The sequence below is a fragment of the Copidosoma floridanum genome, unplaced genomic scaffold (assembly GCF_036245765.1).
Source record: "Copidosoma floridanum isolate Cflo_tuat_1 unplaced genomic scaffold, Cflo_Japanese_pri ptg000030l, whole genome shotgun sequence".
Classification (NCBI taxonomy): Eukaryota; Metazoa; Arthropoda; class Insecta; order Hymenoptera; family Encyrtidae; genus Copidosoma; species Copidosoma floridanum.
Genome location: NW_028321907.1, coordinates 3,372,148 through 3,388,483, shown reverse-complemented (window position 1 = coordinate 3,388,483; position 16,336 = coordinate 3,372,148). Strand labels below are relative to the sequence as shown.

Here is a 16,336-nt window from a genome sequence, read left to right as displayed (position 1 = left end):
AAATAAAATTTCGTACAATTGACCGAATACTCTCGCGTATACCTAATGTGCAACTGCGTCTATTTTAATACACGATTGAATTTTAAAACGAAAAAAACAAACCGTGGTCCGAATATGAGAAAAATAATCATCCTTACCAAGATGTGCAAGGTCATTGAACACACACGATGAGATGTACGAACTTGTTATGCAATCACGTAATGAAATCGCTATATATTTTCCTCGAAAGCAAAGATAAAACGATTCACCTCTATAGTGTTTATTATTTTCCGAAAATAAAGCACTTTACTACAGCACATTACCTCTTGTTTTGTTACGATGTGAGAATATCCCCTTCTCCTCCCCCCCCCCCTTCCTTAATCAATATCCTTAAAGCTCATTTCAGTAGGTGCAAAATATTTTTTATTCGTAAAATCCAAAGATTCAATGATCGTCGTGAAAAAACACAAAATGGGCGTGAAAACTAATTGGTCCGTAGGTGGAAGCTGATGCCTCGCTGGTACCACGCGTTCCTCTGTTCCCTGACGTACGGCACCGGAAGCGAGCAAACCAGCCGGCTCCTGGACGAGTCCGTGTAAACAGGCACCTGCAGAGCGCTGAGCTCGCTCGTCAGCTCAACGTCACCCCACTCGCTCGATTCCTCGCGAAACTCACCGCCGTCCTCCTCGATAAAAGCAATCAGGCACACCGGAGCCGTGACCACTGAGCTCGCGCTCGCCGTCACCTCCTCGAGCACGCCGTTCTCTATTCTCGCCCCTACGGACAAACCAGCACAAAGCCGAGTGACGCTCGTATACCCATGACGCGCCAGTACGCATTCACCAACCTGTCAGCAAAAGGCCCTCGATGAAGATGGAGGTTTTCCAATTTCCGTCTTTATTGTAATCCTCCGACCACTGGGCGCGCAGACGGAGTCTCTCGAACGCCCGTCCCGTTTCCCGTGCCGTGTACTGCTTGAAGGCGGAGAGGAAAGCGTCGGGACGGGCGAACCAGGACAACTGGACTCCCGGCGGCCGACCACCTGCCGTTATCGATGCCAGCGACTCGTGTCTCGCCATCAACTGGTTCACGAACGGAACGACCTCTCGAGGACCCGAGTGCCACTTGGACAGCCACGCCGCTGGAGTCTATCGAGAATAAAAGGGTTTTTTTTCCGATGTCACGGGGTAAGAAGGGCACGAATGATTATACCTTCGGATCCTCCCAGGTACGTCGGCCGTCCAGGTCCGAGCGGACAAGATGCAACAACTGCCTCGTGGTGTTTGCCTCGTCGTTGAAGAACCTCTGCAGCGGATCGCTCTCCTGCCGAGTGTCTTTGCTGGTGGCCGAGCGATCGACTCGCTGCCGGTCCACGGCTTGTTTCAGCTCCTTGAGGGTCCTCGATACCAGGGACGCCTTACCGTCCGGATGGTTTTTCCCGGCTTTCCCGTGCCTCCTCGCGATCTCTGAACCACATGTATATATGTATATATCATTGCCGAGTCGTTTCGTTGGATCGTATTAGGGCGCTGCTGTATATATATATGTACCGTTCAAGTGGCGCAGAGTGGACTCGGCGGCGGATTTTTCCCAAGCGCGGTGGGCGTTGGCGGGCAGCCCGAAGTAAACCTGGACGGCGTCGGCGTCCTCGAGCTTGTCGACCATGGCGACCGGGCCCTCCGAGTCTGCCTTGGGCACGCTCAGAGTGCCCCCGAGCTTGCGACGGCCCGTGTACGTGTCCCTGGACCACACGTGCTTCAGCAATGCTCGCAGCGCGCGCATGTCGTGCTCGTCCTGCAAGAGGCCACCGTAGACCGCCACGTCGAGGATACCACGGTCCGCCTCCCAGTCTTCCCTGGACTTGCGCGCGGACGACGACGAGGGGGCTTTCTTGACGACGAGCTCGCAGGCCGCCTCGAGATCCCCTTCGCTCCAGGCGTACGCTTTTATCCAGCCTTGGGGCACGAACCTTTGCAAATAGTTTTTAATCAAAGCGATGATTCGCAAACATTGGGAAGTGGTGGCTCGTGTATATATGTATATACTTTCGTCTCTCCTGGAGTACCGCGTGGAGCCAAGCTATCAGTAGAGCCTTGCCCGAGTCCTGTATGGTGGGCTGCCGTTGGTGCAGCTGCAGGAGCGACCGTTTGACGTTGCGCTTGACGCCCTCGGGCGGCTCGTACGCCACTTTGAGGCAGAGACCCGACAGCCCGGGGTAAAAACCCGAGCACTCCTCGGTGGTCAGCCAAATCCGGGTGCCGGGGCTCTTGTGCGCCGTACAGGTCGGCGAGCGCAGCAGCGCCTCGAGACGCGGCAGCCAGTTGAGCGCCAATTGAAGATTGCTCAGCAGTATCCAGCTTCCCTGCCTTCATACATGTATCAAATCGCGGTTCGCTCCAGTCTCTCTTTTTCAACTCCTTACTTGCAAGCGGCCTCGAGGGCAGATTCGGCCTGCGCCACGTGGCCTTGGCCCAACGAGACCTCCGCGAAGCCGGTAGCTGGTACGACGTGGTTGGCTACCAAACTCCGGAGCTCGGGTTCTGGATCGGCACCCGGGGATAGCAGCAATAGCACGGGCCGGCTCTCACTCTCTTCGGCAACTTGTTTGAGCGTCCAAGCGGGCGGTGACAGATTTCGCACTCCTGACACGTTCAAAAGCCATTTGTTAATTTTTTTTCTTTCCCCTCACCCAAGTGGACAAAAATGTCGTACCGATCACTTGGGTTGCCCACTTTGACAGCGCGGTGTGCAAGTGCTCGGGGTGCAGGGCTTGGACGACCAGGAGCTTCTCGAAGGAGCTCAGTCCCTCGTCGCCGTAAATGTTGACCGTGCCGTTCATCCAGTTGGCCTTGATCTTCCTCGCCATCTGTGACAAATTTATTACAGTAAGGGGTATTTGAAAGTACAATGGATTATCATGGTACTAGCCTCGGGCACGGCGGCGAAAAGACCCCTCACGGAGGGCTTTTGTTCCGGCTGTATGTAACTCGGCAGAGCAATTTCCGTATTCCCGTGGTACGCGTCCCCACCGCTCAGGAGGAGGTTCCTCTGCTCGTCCGGCACGGAACCGAGAGACAGGGCCAGGTGCAACGCCATGGGCAGTCGGTGTTTTCTGTACGCCGCCCTCGTGCAGTGATGGAGGCTCAGAGTCGTCACGCTGAAACGCGCCGTGGAGGGTAAAAAAACGCGCTCCGGTCGGTGGGTTGAAAAATCGTTGCAGCTTACGCCTTCTCGAGGGTCTTATCCCGGTCGTTCCGGCCGGATGCCCGCAAGCTCGGCCGCATCCTCTCGACCTCGAGGAAAATGTCAGCGACGGTCTCTGTCGTGAATACGTAGAGCAAGCTGATCGAGGCGAAGGCCCCGACGAACCTATTGAGGATGGCGGCGAACTTGGCGAGGCGCTCGTGCTCCCGGCTTCGTTTGCCGATTTCCTCGAGGTCGCGCCTACTGTCCTCGAGGGCCCGGGCTATCTCCTTGGCCTTGGACTGCGTGAGCTCGAGGCTGGACAGTAGACCTCCGCCCTCCTGCAGGACGTCCTGGCCCCGCGCTGCCCCCAGTTGTACCAGAAGCTCCAGCCGGGCTGCCTCCATCTCCCCCGACAGCCGCTCCTCTCGCTCGAGCGCCTCCCGCCTCTGCGACTCCACCTCGGGGGTCTCCTGCAGAATGGCCTGCGCCCATGGACCAATTGTTAAAAAACTTACTTTGCGATTCGCATCGATTGACAGTTTTTTTTGTGGTTTTCACTCCAGTGCAACGTGACATTGAATATACCTTGTCGATGAGCCTCTCGGCGAGGCTCCTGCTCCCCGAGCCCAGGCTGATCTTGACGAGGACGGCGTCCGCCTCGCTCGGCAGCGCGTCCAGCAGGCTCTCCTGTCTCGTGGCCAGGAACAGCTGGAAGCCCCTCTGGGCGGCTAACCCGCGATCGCCGAGTCTTAGTCGGCCCCTCCTCAGCAGGGGCAGCAGCACCGTGGGTAGCTCGACCACCTCCTCGACAAGTAGGGGCTTGCCGAACCTCACGGCCAGCTCGACGCTAGTGAGGAACCTCGCGTCTCCGGGATGGGTGACCTCGAGCCGCGTCCCACCGACGTTGGCCCTCAGCCAGCCCACCGCAACACCCGACGGGTCCACGAACAGGGCCACCAGGTCGCCCCGGATCGCCCGGGTTGCCCCGACGAGGCTCTCGGTGTCGGCCGGCAAGCCCTGGGCCCGCCACTGCAGCCTGTCCCGCTCGCTCGCCAGCAGCTCGAGCACCCGTCCGCGGCTCTCCTCCTCCTCCTTGCTCCCGGGGTGAGTCTGGTACACGAGGAGCGACGCCGCGAGGGCCGCGTCCGCCCCGAGCTTGTCCCTGCGCTCGGTGAGCGTTTGGAACTGCGTCTGCCAGTCCCGGTGCTCGGCCTCGAGCTTGACCAACAGGGTGCGGGCCGTCGCCAAGCTCGCCTCGGTCGCCTCGGTCCTCAGGCCCAGTTCGGCCGCGCCCCTCGAGTGCGCCGCCAGCTCCTCCTGCAGCCGGGCCACTTTGCCCTCGACGCTCGTCAGGCCGCTCTCGAGCTTACCGATCTGCGCCTCCGCCGCCCTCAGCCGGCTGCAAAGCGTCCAATCCATCGTGCCATTTTATTTTCATCAGTATCGAAGCCGTGCAACTCACTCGGCCAGGACGCGTTGTTCCCTCTCGAGTGGCGCGACCTGCTGCAGGATCTGGCCGTACTGTAGATTGGCGAGTACCCAAGCCGCGAGCGGGGCGGCCGCCTGGGACGCTCGTTTGGCCGTTCTCTCCTCGAAGCTGTCGGCCCTGTCGGCCACGAGCTTGGCCACGGCCTCGAGGCTCGCGGGTGAGCTGCGCCTCGCGTCCCAATTGCGTATCTCCTCCTTGACGCCGCGCTTCGCCAGGAAGGTCTTCATGCTGTTCCAGGAGGTGTCGCGTATGCCCATCAGCCGGAGCACGCCCTCGAGGACGTCGCGGACGGGGGCGGGCGGGGCTCGTAGCGAGCGCACCTCCGACAGCGCCTCGGCGCTTATGCCCGCGACCGCCTGCGCCGCCTGCTCGACCAGCGGCTCCACCTTGCCCAGCTCGCCCTCTATGTCCCTCTGTGGACACGTGTGCCCATTTATATAAACGCGAATCTGCCGAGATGGTGGTTATTATTATTACGGGGTGCGTACCTTGCGACGGGCCAGCTCCGCGCTCTCCTTTTCCGTCTCAAATTTCAGGCTGGTCATTTCGCCCCTCTGGCCCGTTGCGCCCCGCATGGTTGCCGTTATTTGCTCCAGCGCGGCGTTCGCCCGACCCTTCTCGACCTGTTTCAAACAACTTGTTATACTTACTACTTTCGGGTGTAAATAATCCAATGGTACCTCGAGGTCGCGGCGCTGCTTGGTGACGTCCTCCTCGAGTTTGGCGACCCTGTCGCCGGCCTCCTTCAGCCGATCGATCCCCGCCTGTAGTTTCTTCAGCTTGGCCACTATGTCCTCGAGCCAACATCCCCGCAGCTCCCTCCACTTGTGCAGCAGAGCGATAAACCTCGCCGGTGCCTGTTGTGCCGTAGGTGCGCTCAGTTGCGCCTGGACCACCTCGGTGATGCCGGAGAACTCGTCCTTCGCCTCGTCGTCCCCGTACAGCTTGGCCAACTCGGTGAGGTATCTCTCGGTGAGCCACCACTCGCTCCCGAGACTCTGGCCCGTCGTTTGCACGCAGTGCCGGAGGAGGTTCGAGCGCGACAACCAGCTCGACTTCATGTCACTGCTGTCGAGCACCAACACCACTCGCAGGTACTTCCTTATCCCTGTACAATTGTTTGCTCATTTATTTATTTAATCGTATGGATAAATATTTTCACCCACGGTGGTAGAGGAACTGCTCGAGGCTGCCGGAGAACTCGTCCTTGCCCGCCAGCTCGACGAGGGGCGACATGAGCGTGTTCAGTTCCTCCGAGGCGTACAGACCGGGCAGCTCGCCGCTGGCTACTATCGCGCTGGCCAGGACGGCGAAGCCCTCGTCGCGCAGGTGGTGCTCCTCGAGAAGCAGGATCGTCGGCTCCCCGTCTACCCCAGCAGCTTGAACGGCAGTCTTCACCGCGGCTTTTCCCTTACCTAGGACATAAGTATCCCCGTGTAATGTTGCGTCGTTGGACAGTGGTGGTTGGTTATAGTTACCAGGTCCAGAGTCAACGAGCCGTAGGGAGGAGGCCATGGCGACCAGCTTGACGGCTGTCTTGCGACCGGCGCCCGGGCGTCCCCTCAGCAGTACACCCCTTTGCTCGCAGCCGAGGTTCCAGCTGATGCCGGCCGTGATTTCCAGCAGGTACGACGGTATGGTCGTCGACATGCCATCGTCGCCCTCGCGGATGCACTTTGTCACCGCGCTCTCGAGCTCGCCCCTCCACTGGGACTCGGACAGCAGGGTCAGACTGGCGTGCGAGCCCTTCCAAACGTAAAACCCGTCCTTGGTGCTTGGTCTACCGGTGTTGCGCAAATTCAAGATCGACTCGAGGCGTCTCTGTTGCTTGTCGTGCAACCTACGGTTCACAGGGTGGACGGATATACCCTTCACTTTGTCGTTAGAATGACTATATTACTCGATGACTCACTTTGGTCCGAAGACGCGTCGAGAGGCGTCTATAAGGTAGCTCGTGATGTCGGAATCACTTTCCGGCTTCGGGTAGTACTTGAGGGAATCCGTCCACAACAGCAGATCCCTCGGTGTCCACTTTTCGGTCGACTTGTCCGTGGATATCTCGTTGAACGCTTCCACGATGCTCGGGGATATTCTGCCGATCCAAGCTCTCACCGTCGCATCGTCGCTCAGTGCCTCCTTCAGGTGAAGTTCGACTATCGCGTCCAAATCTTTGGGCTGCAGGGGTCTGAAAGTATACAACATATTGTCACAGCTGATTCGAGAAAGTATATAATTTTGGGCGAAAAACGATGGGGGGCGGCTTACGTCAAGTAGTGCGAAGCCAGCAGCGAGTCGAGTCTCGGGTGGAGTTTGGTCGTCGAATCGCCTGTGCTCAAGATAGTTAGTGACACTTTGGCGAATTCCGCGTCGTTTTCGTAAAATCCTCCCTCTTGTATCAGTTGACGCGTCAGTTCCTGAGCGGCGTCGGATTTAATAATCGGTATATATATGTTAAACGTGAAAATTACCTGTAAATCCTTCGACGCCAGGTGCAAGTCCTCGATGACCAGTATCAAATTGGATCCATTTTTGGGACGATAAGTCCTACCACCGGAGGAAGAGTCCAGTTTTACGCAGGACCGTTTCAGCCGGTCCATCAGATCCTTCGATCCGTAAACCGAAGATCCTTTGACCACCAGAGTCGTTTCATCCGAGTGGTTTTTGATCAATGTCAGAACCGCCGACAGCAGGGCGTTTTTCCCGCAACCCTCCGACCCGCGGAATATAACAGACTGACCGAGCGTTGTCCAAGGTAGAGCGGCGCTTATGCCTTTTTGCATGGACCCTGCAAGTAATAAAATTTAGCCCAAAATTGACAAAGAATCGAATAGATTGACTCACCCGACAGGTGGATAAGACCGTCTTCGGTTTCCATCGTTTTGGTGTCGATGGTAAAAGGATCGAGGACGTCCTTGCTCTTGTTGTACAGAACGTCGCAGGGGTTGTTAGAATCGGGACACCTGAAACGGCCATTTTCGTTCCAATGAAAATCCAAATTATCCAGTTGTCAAAAAAGTTGCTCACCAAGTGTTCGTCAGCTGGTATACGGTGCGGGCCAAGTCGTTTCGCGAGGCTGGATCCTCTATTTGGCCGCACAGAGCAGCCAGCAAGGCGTGCGTAAAACCAGCCTCGGACTGGGAATCCTGGAGATGCATCAGTGCCGCGCGAAGTAGACTCGATGCCGATTTCTGATCCTTTTTCAATTTTAAGACCTGCTCTATCACGGGGCACAGGTGAGCTGTGGCGAAACTCATGGATTTTGACGGCAGATCTTTGAGTAACCTCGGACTGAGAAGCGTCGATGGCGACATGGCACCGAGGTGAATGATACCCAGTCGCGAGACCGTGGCTGGACTCGCGTTCGACAACTTGTGCGTCTCAAAGATGAATCTGCGTGGAAATAATTTTTATTTCATTTCTCAATCAAGCCCAAACTAGACGATGGGGTTGTAACAATGATAAATCGATAATTTCAAGAGAATACCGTGTTCCGTTGCCGAGTTTAACACCCACGCCGTTGGGCAGCGTTAGTATGCGGTTGTCGTCCAGAGCGGAATTGAGGGCTTCGGCCCAACCTGGTTCCACGTCACCGTTCAAAATAATCCAGACCGGCTCATTTCCCACGTTTGATATTATACTCGACAGCAGACCTTCTTTGAATTCTCTGCAATTACATGCCGACCACCACACAAATCGATCAGTTCTCAAGGCAACTTCAAGTAAAATTGCGTCCCATTTAGTCCCTTACCTCGTTTGGGCATCGACAACTCCGAGAAGCTGAGCCTTGGAAATGGCGCCCGGATATATGTTGAACAGCTTTACCGCCTCCTCCGTCTTGAGAGTAGCGTCCGCCAATGTTTTGATAATCAACGATTTCCCACTACCCGGGGGCCCAACGACGGCAACCCCGCTCCTCGACTGCAATTGATCCTTCAGCTGGACGCACCTCGTGATCAGGCTTTCGTGCAGCCCTTGCGCCTCGCACAAGCTCGCGAGGACTGTTTCCAGTTTTCTCGTCTCATGCGTGGCTTTGGACGCATCCGTGGTGGAAAATACGTCGTTCAGCAGCGACACGAACGTAGCCGTATCGTTTTCCACCAACTTGGGCATCGTCGACGTTTTGATTGCCGCCAGCATCCTTAAAAAAAAAAAGGCACGTTTGCCAGTCACCAAATCCCACGATATAGATAGGCAGATAAGTTACCTCGCCCTCTCGCCAGACTCGTCGTCCTTTCCAGCTGACGACGGTGGGATCCCATTCAGCACGGACCTAAGGGCCCTGAGTCCCCAGTCGTAGTGTGGCTGTTTGGACAGCAACTTCTCGGCGGTGTCGAAAGTTTCGACCAGCTGGTTGGCCAATTTGGGCGCGCTCATCAACCCAGCGCACTCGAGCAGGGATTGCACGATGTTGGTCTTGTTGGGATGGGCCATACCGATCGGCCTGAACAGCCTCGCCAGTGAGTCCGGGAGCTTCCGGCGTCCGCCGTAGTCGTCCCCGGCGGGGTTCATCGTGACAAAGAGGCAGCAGTGCGGGTCCACCGGGATCTCCACGCCACCAAGATTGGCCCTTGGGGTGCCGTCTCTGATTGCCTCCTGTAGGGGCCTTATCAGCATGGACACCGCGCTCATGGTGCCTTCCTCGAGTCTGTTGAACTCGTCGAAGCAGCCCCAAGCCCCGGCCTGGGCCAGGCCGCTCAGGATCCGGTGCATGCTGCCCGCGTCCATTCCCTCGTCGCAGTTGAAGACGAGCACTCGTCGGCCCAGTATGCCCCCCAGGGCCTTGACGCTTTCGGTTTTGCCGGTGCCGGCCGGGCCCGTGGGACTACCACCGAGCCCGAGTTTCATGGCCTGCGTCAGGGCAAGGTAGCACTTTTCCGTCAGCGGGGTCCTCACCAGGCCGATCCCACCGCCCTGGTACTCGAATCGGTACGGGAACTCGGCCCTCGCGCACCGCACCACAGCTCCACTACCCTGTTTTAAGAGGAAAATACTGCTTTTATTACAACCTCGTGTCTTATTTGCAAAGGCAAAATTGGCATTTCGTCTGACCCGTCTGTACGTCCGAAGCTGTCGGTTCCAGCACCAGGCCAGCTTTTCTCTGTCGCCGATAACTTGGACGAGACTGTGGACGACGTGCAGGTGGTGGACCGTTTCCAGCAGTAGATTCTTAGCCTTGAGCGACGTCAACCCATCCCCCGACTGTTCCAAGCTCCTGTAGAGCTCCCTCTGGTTCTCGAGGGCGTTCAGCAAGTTCTTCAAGCCCTTGGACTCGTCCTCGATGGCAGCCTCGCACTTCTCCGTGAAGCGAATCCTCTCGGCCAGAAGGAGCGTCTGGGTTGGAAAGGACGTAACTTCCGGCATCTCCTGCGACAGGCAAGAGCCGAGGCTCTGCTGCAGCGTGTTTCTGATACCCTCCTCTAGCGTGAGAAGCCACTTGGGGAAGGTCTCGGAGAGGCTGACTCTGTCGCGGAGCTCGAGCTTCTCGCCTTCCGGTGAAACGATGCTCGTCACGCAGTTTTTCGATATTTCCACGGCACCCAGGCCCTGGTACAGCTTCGACAGATGCGCGTCCAGTCCCTTGCCCTTTCCCGACACCAGTTCGAGCAGATCCTCGTCGCTCAGGAAGTACAATCGTGGATACGCGGACCTCTTTTCCTGCATACGAGCCATTAGTTCGTCGATTGATGGATATTTGTGTCGAAACGAAAATCTGTACTTACTTCCAAAAAGTCGTCCAAACTTTTTTGACACCTATCCATCAGATCCCTGAGATTCGTTAGCGCGTGGAGCGGTAGCTTTTTCAAAGACGGTATCTTGGGATCCCTGGCGATTTCTCCCATGAAGTACCTGAATTCCTTGTCAGCTCGACCCCACCTGCCAGAGTCATTCGGAGCGGCGTCGCTATTGTACACTGGGTCCAGGTAGACCCACTTCCTTTGCACGATGCTCAGTATTTTGAGGCGTTCCTCCAGCTCGTACAGCGCGGCCTCGCATCTAGAGGCCCTCGAGGCGAACCTCTCGTACCCCGCCGCACCTCTCGCCCCGTCCATTATCAGCCTCAGCTCTCCTTTACCATTCAATCAAACAAATATGTATAGCTTTGGCGATGCAGGTATAGATATGTATAAAAAATCCCCCATCCGCGATCGTTCACCTGCTCTCGCCAGGAGTGCGCTGTAGTCCCCAACCACGTAGATACCCCCGTTTTTGCTGTCCCTCGTCGCCTGGATGGGAAGGGAGGTGTAGCCCTCCCAGGCTTCTAGCTCCATCAAGGCCTGCCTGATGCCACTTTCGGCAGCTGCTCGCTTCGTCACGTCCTGCAAATGCGTAACGATTAATCGCCCTGTACGCACTTTTATCCCGATCAACGACCTGTACCTTGACCCTCTCGAGGTTCGTCTTAATGGATTCGGCGCTACGCAGTAGATGGCCCAAGGTTAGCTCGTCCGTGCGTCGGACGTTTAGCCCCAGAATGTCCCTGAGCTCGCTCCAGTGCTCATCGGCCAGGTCGTCCCCCCTGAGCAGCTGCACGAGATCCAGCGCCTCCCTCAACTCGGCTATCTTCTTCTCGATGAACGAATGGGCCTCTCGTCTGGCTAACTCCTCGGCCTCCCCTTGCCGGTCCTTGGTCTGCAATTGGACCCGGTCCTGCCACGAATCTAGCCAGTCGTGGAACTTGGGTAGCCGGCGCCTGGCGATGCCCCACTCTTCCTCCTCGTGCCTCTGCAGCTCCTCGATAAACTCCCCTTGGAACTTGCAGTTCAGCTCCTCGGCCTCTAGCTCGGCCTCCATCTGGGCGAGCGTGTTCTCGTCGCTCTCGAAGATCTCCTGGACCGGGAGGCTCAGCCTCTTGCAGTCGTTCACGAGTATGTCCCGCTGCTCGGTTATGTTGGTCCACTTTTCGCGCATCATCTCGATCCAGTCCTTGGTGACCGTAGACGGCCTGGCGGCCCACTTGGCCCTCCACCGCTCCTGCTCGTCGTGCACGGCCAACACCTGGTGGCGCAAGTTCAGCTTGGCCTCCTCCATCTGGTGGACCATGACTCCCTGGTAGTTGTCCAGGCGCTCCTTGAGCCCGTCCCAGCTCGCGTGGGCGTTCGACAGACCCTCAAGCCTCTCCCTGGTCCAAGCGGCCAGTACTCGACCCAGACCCGACACGTCCTCCAGCTCACGGGCCACCTCGTCCATCTGCTTCTGGATGCTCGAGTACGCCTCGTACGCCTCGCCGATCTCCTCGATGGTTCGCGCCCGGTGGGACAGTCTCTTTGACGACGAGGACAGAAAGTCCACTATCGAGATCAAACGGGACGACGCTTCCGCTCGCAGATCCAACGACAGGCGTTCCCAGTACCTTGCGTTAAACAGGATGACGATTGTTATATACTGCTCTAATTCCACATATGGGCGTACTTTTTGGTTTTTACCTGCGCGACAGCGACTCCAAGTCGTTTCTGATGGTCCCCGTGTCGACGACCACGCAGGATATCTTGACTTCGTTCGCCCTCAGTTTGCCGACCTACATCATTGCAGTATGATTATAAAAAGGGAGAGAATTTGAAGGAAAAAAAAAAAAAATGAGAAAAATGATTACCTCTTGCGCCCACTGCTTGGCGTCCTTGAAGGCCTTCTCCCAGTCCTGGGGCTGCTTGCCCTTCAGTCTAAAAAGTGCAAGACTCTCGCTGTCACAAAAGGGAGAAAAAAAAAAAAAAAGGCACAACGTACGTCTGGCCGATATCGATTTTCGCGGGCGCGACGAGTGGCAGCCACTTGACGCGGAAGCTGTCGAGCGCGGCAAGCAACCCTTCGGCCTCACCGTACACGGCCCCAAACATATGGGCGCTCTGGGCCACGAGTCCCCGAAAGTGCTCGTCCGGCTCGTCGCCGACCCCGCGAAAGTTCACAGGTATGACGAGGAAGCGGCGCACCCCCGAGTACAGCTTCATGCGTATGTCCTCGAGACTCGGGCGCCACATCAGCGACTCATCCCGGTACGTCAACTCGGCCCGCACCTCTGGAAGCTTTTTCACCAGTGTCGGCAACGCCGCTCTATCGGGACGAAAAATGAAGCGTCAAATGCGTCGAACCAAAAAAAAAAAAAACCCTTGTCCCTTGACTCTCCCCTACCTGTAAGCTATGCTCAGCACTTTTAGCAACTGCCGGTCCCAGTGGAGCTTCCACGCCTTGGAGTTGCCGTAAGTGTACTCGACCCGGCCGACGATGTCCCTCATGCTCCTCAGCGCGTCCTTCCACGTGCTCTGATTGAGGGCCAAGTTGACGGCGTCGCCCTTCAATAAATTGCAAACCAGGTCCCGCAGGTTGGCGTGCTTCGACGCGAGCTCGGCGTTTTGCCGGGCAAACTTTTTCACCTTCAACCAAAAATTTGAATAAAAATCATCAAAGTTATCGAAAGGGACTAGAGGATGATCAAACCGACCATCTCTCTGAGGCGGTTGGTGAAGAAGTCGACGGCCCGGGGGTCGGACCACACGACGCCGGACTGCTCCCTGACCGCGGCGGCTAGCTCGAGGGCTGTGGCCAGCATGAGGGGCCTCTGGGAGGCGATCATCCGGTCGCCGATGGTGTTGTGGAAGTTGGCGATCTGCTCGAGCGCCCGGGCCCGTCCGGTGAGGGCCGAGGCCCGTTCGACGAGATCCTTGACTTCGCGGGGCAGTTCGACACCCTGGGCCGACATGCCCCGGGCTTCGCGGATGAGGGCCGTCAGCCGGGGATCGAAGTTTACGCGCATCAGCTTGGCGCTCGTCAGCTCGACCACCGCCGTCTCGTTGCCCAGGGACAGTTCTCGACCCACCACGGACCGCCTCGTCTCGTTTACCTTGAGGTGAGGGCGTGTACTTTTTTTTTTTTTCGTTCGTCAAGGCGTTTTGTTGAAAATTGTGTATACCCATTGCTCGGTCAGCTCCTGTCTCTCCCGAGTGGCTTCTCTGCTGGCGTTTTTGAGCTTCTCCGCGATTTCTTCGTAACCCGGGAGGTCCCCGAGTAGCTGTTTCCCGAGTTTTTGTAAGCTTTCGAGCCGGAGCTCCAAGACCCTCGCTGCCTGCACGTTTTGCAATATTTCCGGGGTGTCCAGTAAGTCGGTCGTGTCCGAGTAGTTTTGGCACGCGTCTTTAATCATTTGTTTGTTTTTTTGTTTATAACAGTGAAACATTCATCACCACTTTTAAGTTTTTGTAATTTACTTTTAAAAAAATTACTCGTTAAGGAGACACAATCGGTGTGGCTGCCGTGTTTTATGTTTCAAAGATAGAAAATTTTAATTATAAAATTAATAACATACAAAACTTGGGTAACTATGATTGGAAGAACAAAAATTTTTATTTAAATTATTAAAAATATACTCCACCGATAAGATCAGCGTAGGCGGACAAGAGGGCCTGTCGCTCGGGGCGCAGTGAGCCCTTGATCGCCTCCCTCTTCATCAGCTCGCTGTACCGGCGAAACTCCGTCTCCAGCGCGAGGGCCGTCTTAGCTCCGGTGATCTGCACTTTGAGCTTTGCAGCTACGCGCTCCTCCACCGGCGCCAAGCCGTTGTAAACCTTGTCCTTCAATCGCTCCCACTCGACGTCGTTCTCCTCGCCCAGCAGCTCTGACATATTTTCCCACATCAATTATATTGTACTTGTGCTCCCCTTCGACGCTTACATTTATACCTTCGACATTATCGAATTTCTCAAAGAGCGCGTCCGTGCCCAGGTTGACCCTCTCGCTCTGCGTGAGTAACCTCGTCAGTTGCCGATTCTGCGCCCGTATCTCCGCTATTTCTCTGGATGAAAAAGATTCCTTTATCATTGTTTTTCTTTCTTGACCGCTTTTAATGAAAAAAAAAAAAGCATTACTTGAGCCTCGTCTCGAAGTCGCTGCACTTCTCCGGCTTGCACGGCTTTCCCTTCCAAACGTGCGACGAGTGGTGGGGCCAAAACAAGCTCGTCATTCGCACCGACATTTCCACCCACTTTTGACACACGACGGCCCCGTGCCCCGTGGCTTCGTCCTTCGCCCGTGGGTCCGCTTTAGCCTGACCAAAATCCACGATTACAATCTCAAGTACTTATACCTATAACATAATCGCCGATGCGCCAACAACTCTTACTTTGGCTATCAGAGACTTGACTATTTGGGCGATTTCGCTGCCTATGATTTCGAGGAGGAGCCTCATGCGCTCCTCCGAGTAGACCGGGCCCTCGAGCTTCCACAGCTCGTCCAAGTGCCCGGACACCGAGTCTAGCGTCTCCTCGACCATCAGAAGGCCCTCCCTGCATCGGCAAAAGATCGGTAAGTGAATAAAAAAAAACCCTCTCGAGCGTACACGAACCTCGCGACGGCCGCGCTCTCGAGCTCGCGCCTGATGTTCTTCAGGTGCAGGACCGCCTGGTCGTAGAGTTTCCGCTCGTGCCCCGTCCGCGATTTGTCCCTCATGAGGGCCTCCTCCTCGACGAGCGAGGCCGTGGCTTTTGGGCCCAACAGCTCGTCCTCGAGCTTCCGCAGGTGGAGCGACTCGAAGCCCTGCCGGTGCAAGGCCGGCGTCCACACTTGGCGTATCGCCTCGGCCAGCGAGGCTGTCCTGTTTTTGCTGACCGACGCCACCTGCACCACCTCGTGAAAGTTCCGCTCCGTGACCGGTGACTCCGAGATCTGTCGTGGCAAGGTTTAGCGATTTTTTGGACATACGCCAACATTGCAAATTGGACACTTGCCTTGAAAAAGACGAGGGTGGTTTCGCTCGGGGATACGTCGTTGGTCAATTGGACGCCGGATCCCAGGGGCACGGCGCACAGGGTCCGGCACTTGGCGCGGTCGAGGAAGTCTTCGAGCAGGGCCACCTCGTCGACGCTCAGCCGGTCAGTCGCGGACACGCCGAAGAAGTTGTACGCCGTCGCTACGATGAAACCCCGGCGTTTGTCTGCCACGACCATTTTGCCCCGATTTTTTGGATTTTTTAAAAATACTTATTGAAATTTACGCATTTGTTTTTGTTTTTTGTTTTTTGTTTTTTTTCCTTTCGGGGAGTGCGCGACTTGCTGCGGTACGGCCACAGTGGCTCGAGTGTGTTCCACGTGGTAGCCATGGCGACCCTCGGCTGGACAACAATCGATGTTGCTTGTAGCTGGATTTTCAAATGCGCACCTGTTTGTAGGTACACACGCGTACATGAATAAATCTACAAAAAGTCGCGGGATGTACAGAGGATATTAATTCAATCCTGTTATTCCTCCCGCGCTCTTTGTTTCGACTTTTGTAACAATGATCTCATGGGGAAAATACATAACTAATAAAAATTGTAGCTCGAAATAGTAAGGAAAAAAAAAAAAAACCAAAATGACGTTTAATTGGAGCTCCAACAGTATAAATGCATTATGAAGACACTGTCTGTTTTACCTGTAAGGAGGTGATAAGCATTTTTAATTTTACCAGAGAGACAAAGAGAGTAAAACGTACAGCTCTAAAATGTAAACTAATGTAATTACCGGCACGAGAAGCGATGGATAATCTCCTTTGCGAAAATCCACCTCGTTGACGCGTGAATACAAATTTTTAATTTTTCCAAAGCACACGCATCACCACTTTCAATATACATACATGTACTTGTTTTATTTTATGTATCATTAACTGCCGGGAGGTGCGTGTTACTTGCGTGCGCGCCGCGAGCCTCGCATTCCTTCGAAG

General features: G+C 55.8%; 2 protein-coding genes across 2 annotated transcripts in view; one reads left to right on the top strand and one right to left on the bottom strand.

Annotated features, from left to right (window-relative positions):
- The window catches only part of rdgA (retinal degeneration A), a 42,623-nt gene that overhangs the window by 24,253 nt on the left and 2,034 nt on the right, over nucleotides 1–16,336 (top strand). The gene's annotated exons all lie outside the window — the stretch shown is intronic.
- btv (dynein cytoplasmic heavy chain beethoven) lies at nucleotides 355–15,604 on the bottom strand. The gene is made up of 39 exons (XM_089596200.1): nucleotides 15,367–15,604; nucleotides 14,985–15,304; nucleotides 14,763–14,925; nucleotides 14,509–14,687; nucleotides 14,309–14,435; nucleotides 14,016–14,244; nucleotides 13,557–13,777; nucleotides 13,089–13,487; nucleotides 12,779–13,020; nucleotides 12,377–12,700; nucleotides 12,246–12,312; nucleotides 12,079–12,170; nucleotides 11,033–12,005; nucleotides 10,809–10,971; nucleotides 10,375–10,721; nucleotides 9,704–10,309; nucleotides 8,859–9,625; nucleotides 8,403–8,792; nucleotides 8,139–8,318; nucleotides 7,679–8,044; nucleotides 7,496–7,614; nucleotides 7,123–7,439; nucleotides 6,920–7,068; nucleotides 6,567–6,839; nucleotides 6,133–6,494; nucleotides 5,821–6,069; nucleotides 5,335–5,762; nucleotides 5,143–5,277; nucleotides 4,628–5,067; nucleotides 3,751–4,564; nucleotides 3,205–3,647; nucleotides 2,908–3,136; nucleotides 2,692–2,845; nucleotides 2,402–2,621; nucleotides 2,025–2,345; nucleotides 1,530–1,948; nucleotides 1,192–1,445; nucleotides 827–1,127; nucleotides 355–756 (listed from the first exon to the last, which is right to left on the bottom strand). The coding sequence occupies exons 1-39, from the start codon at nucleotides 15,583–15,585 to the stop codon at nucleotides 464–466; spliced, it is 12,294 nt and encodes a 4,097-aa protein (XP_089452326.1). The 5' UTR covers nucleotides 15,586–15,604; the 3' UTR covers nucleotides 355–463.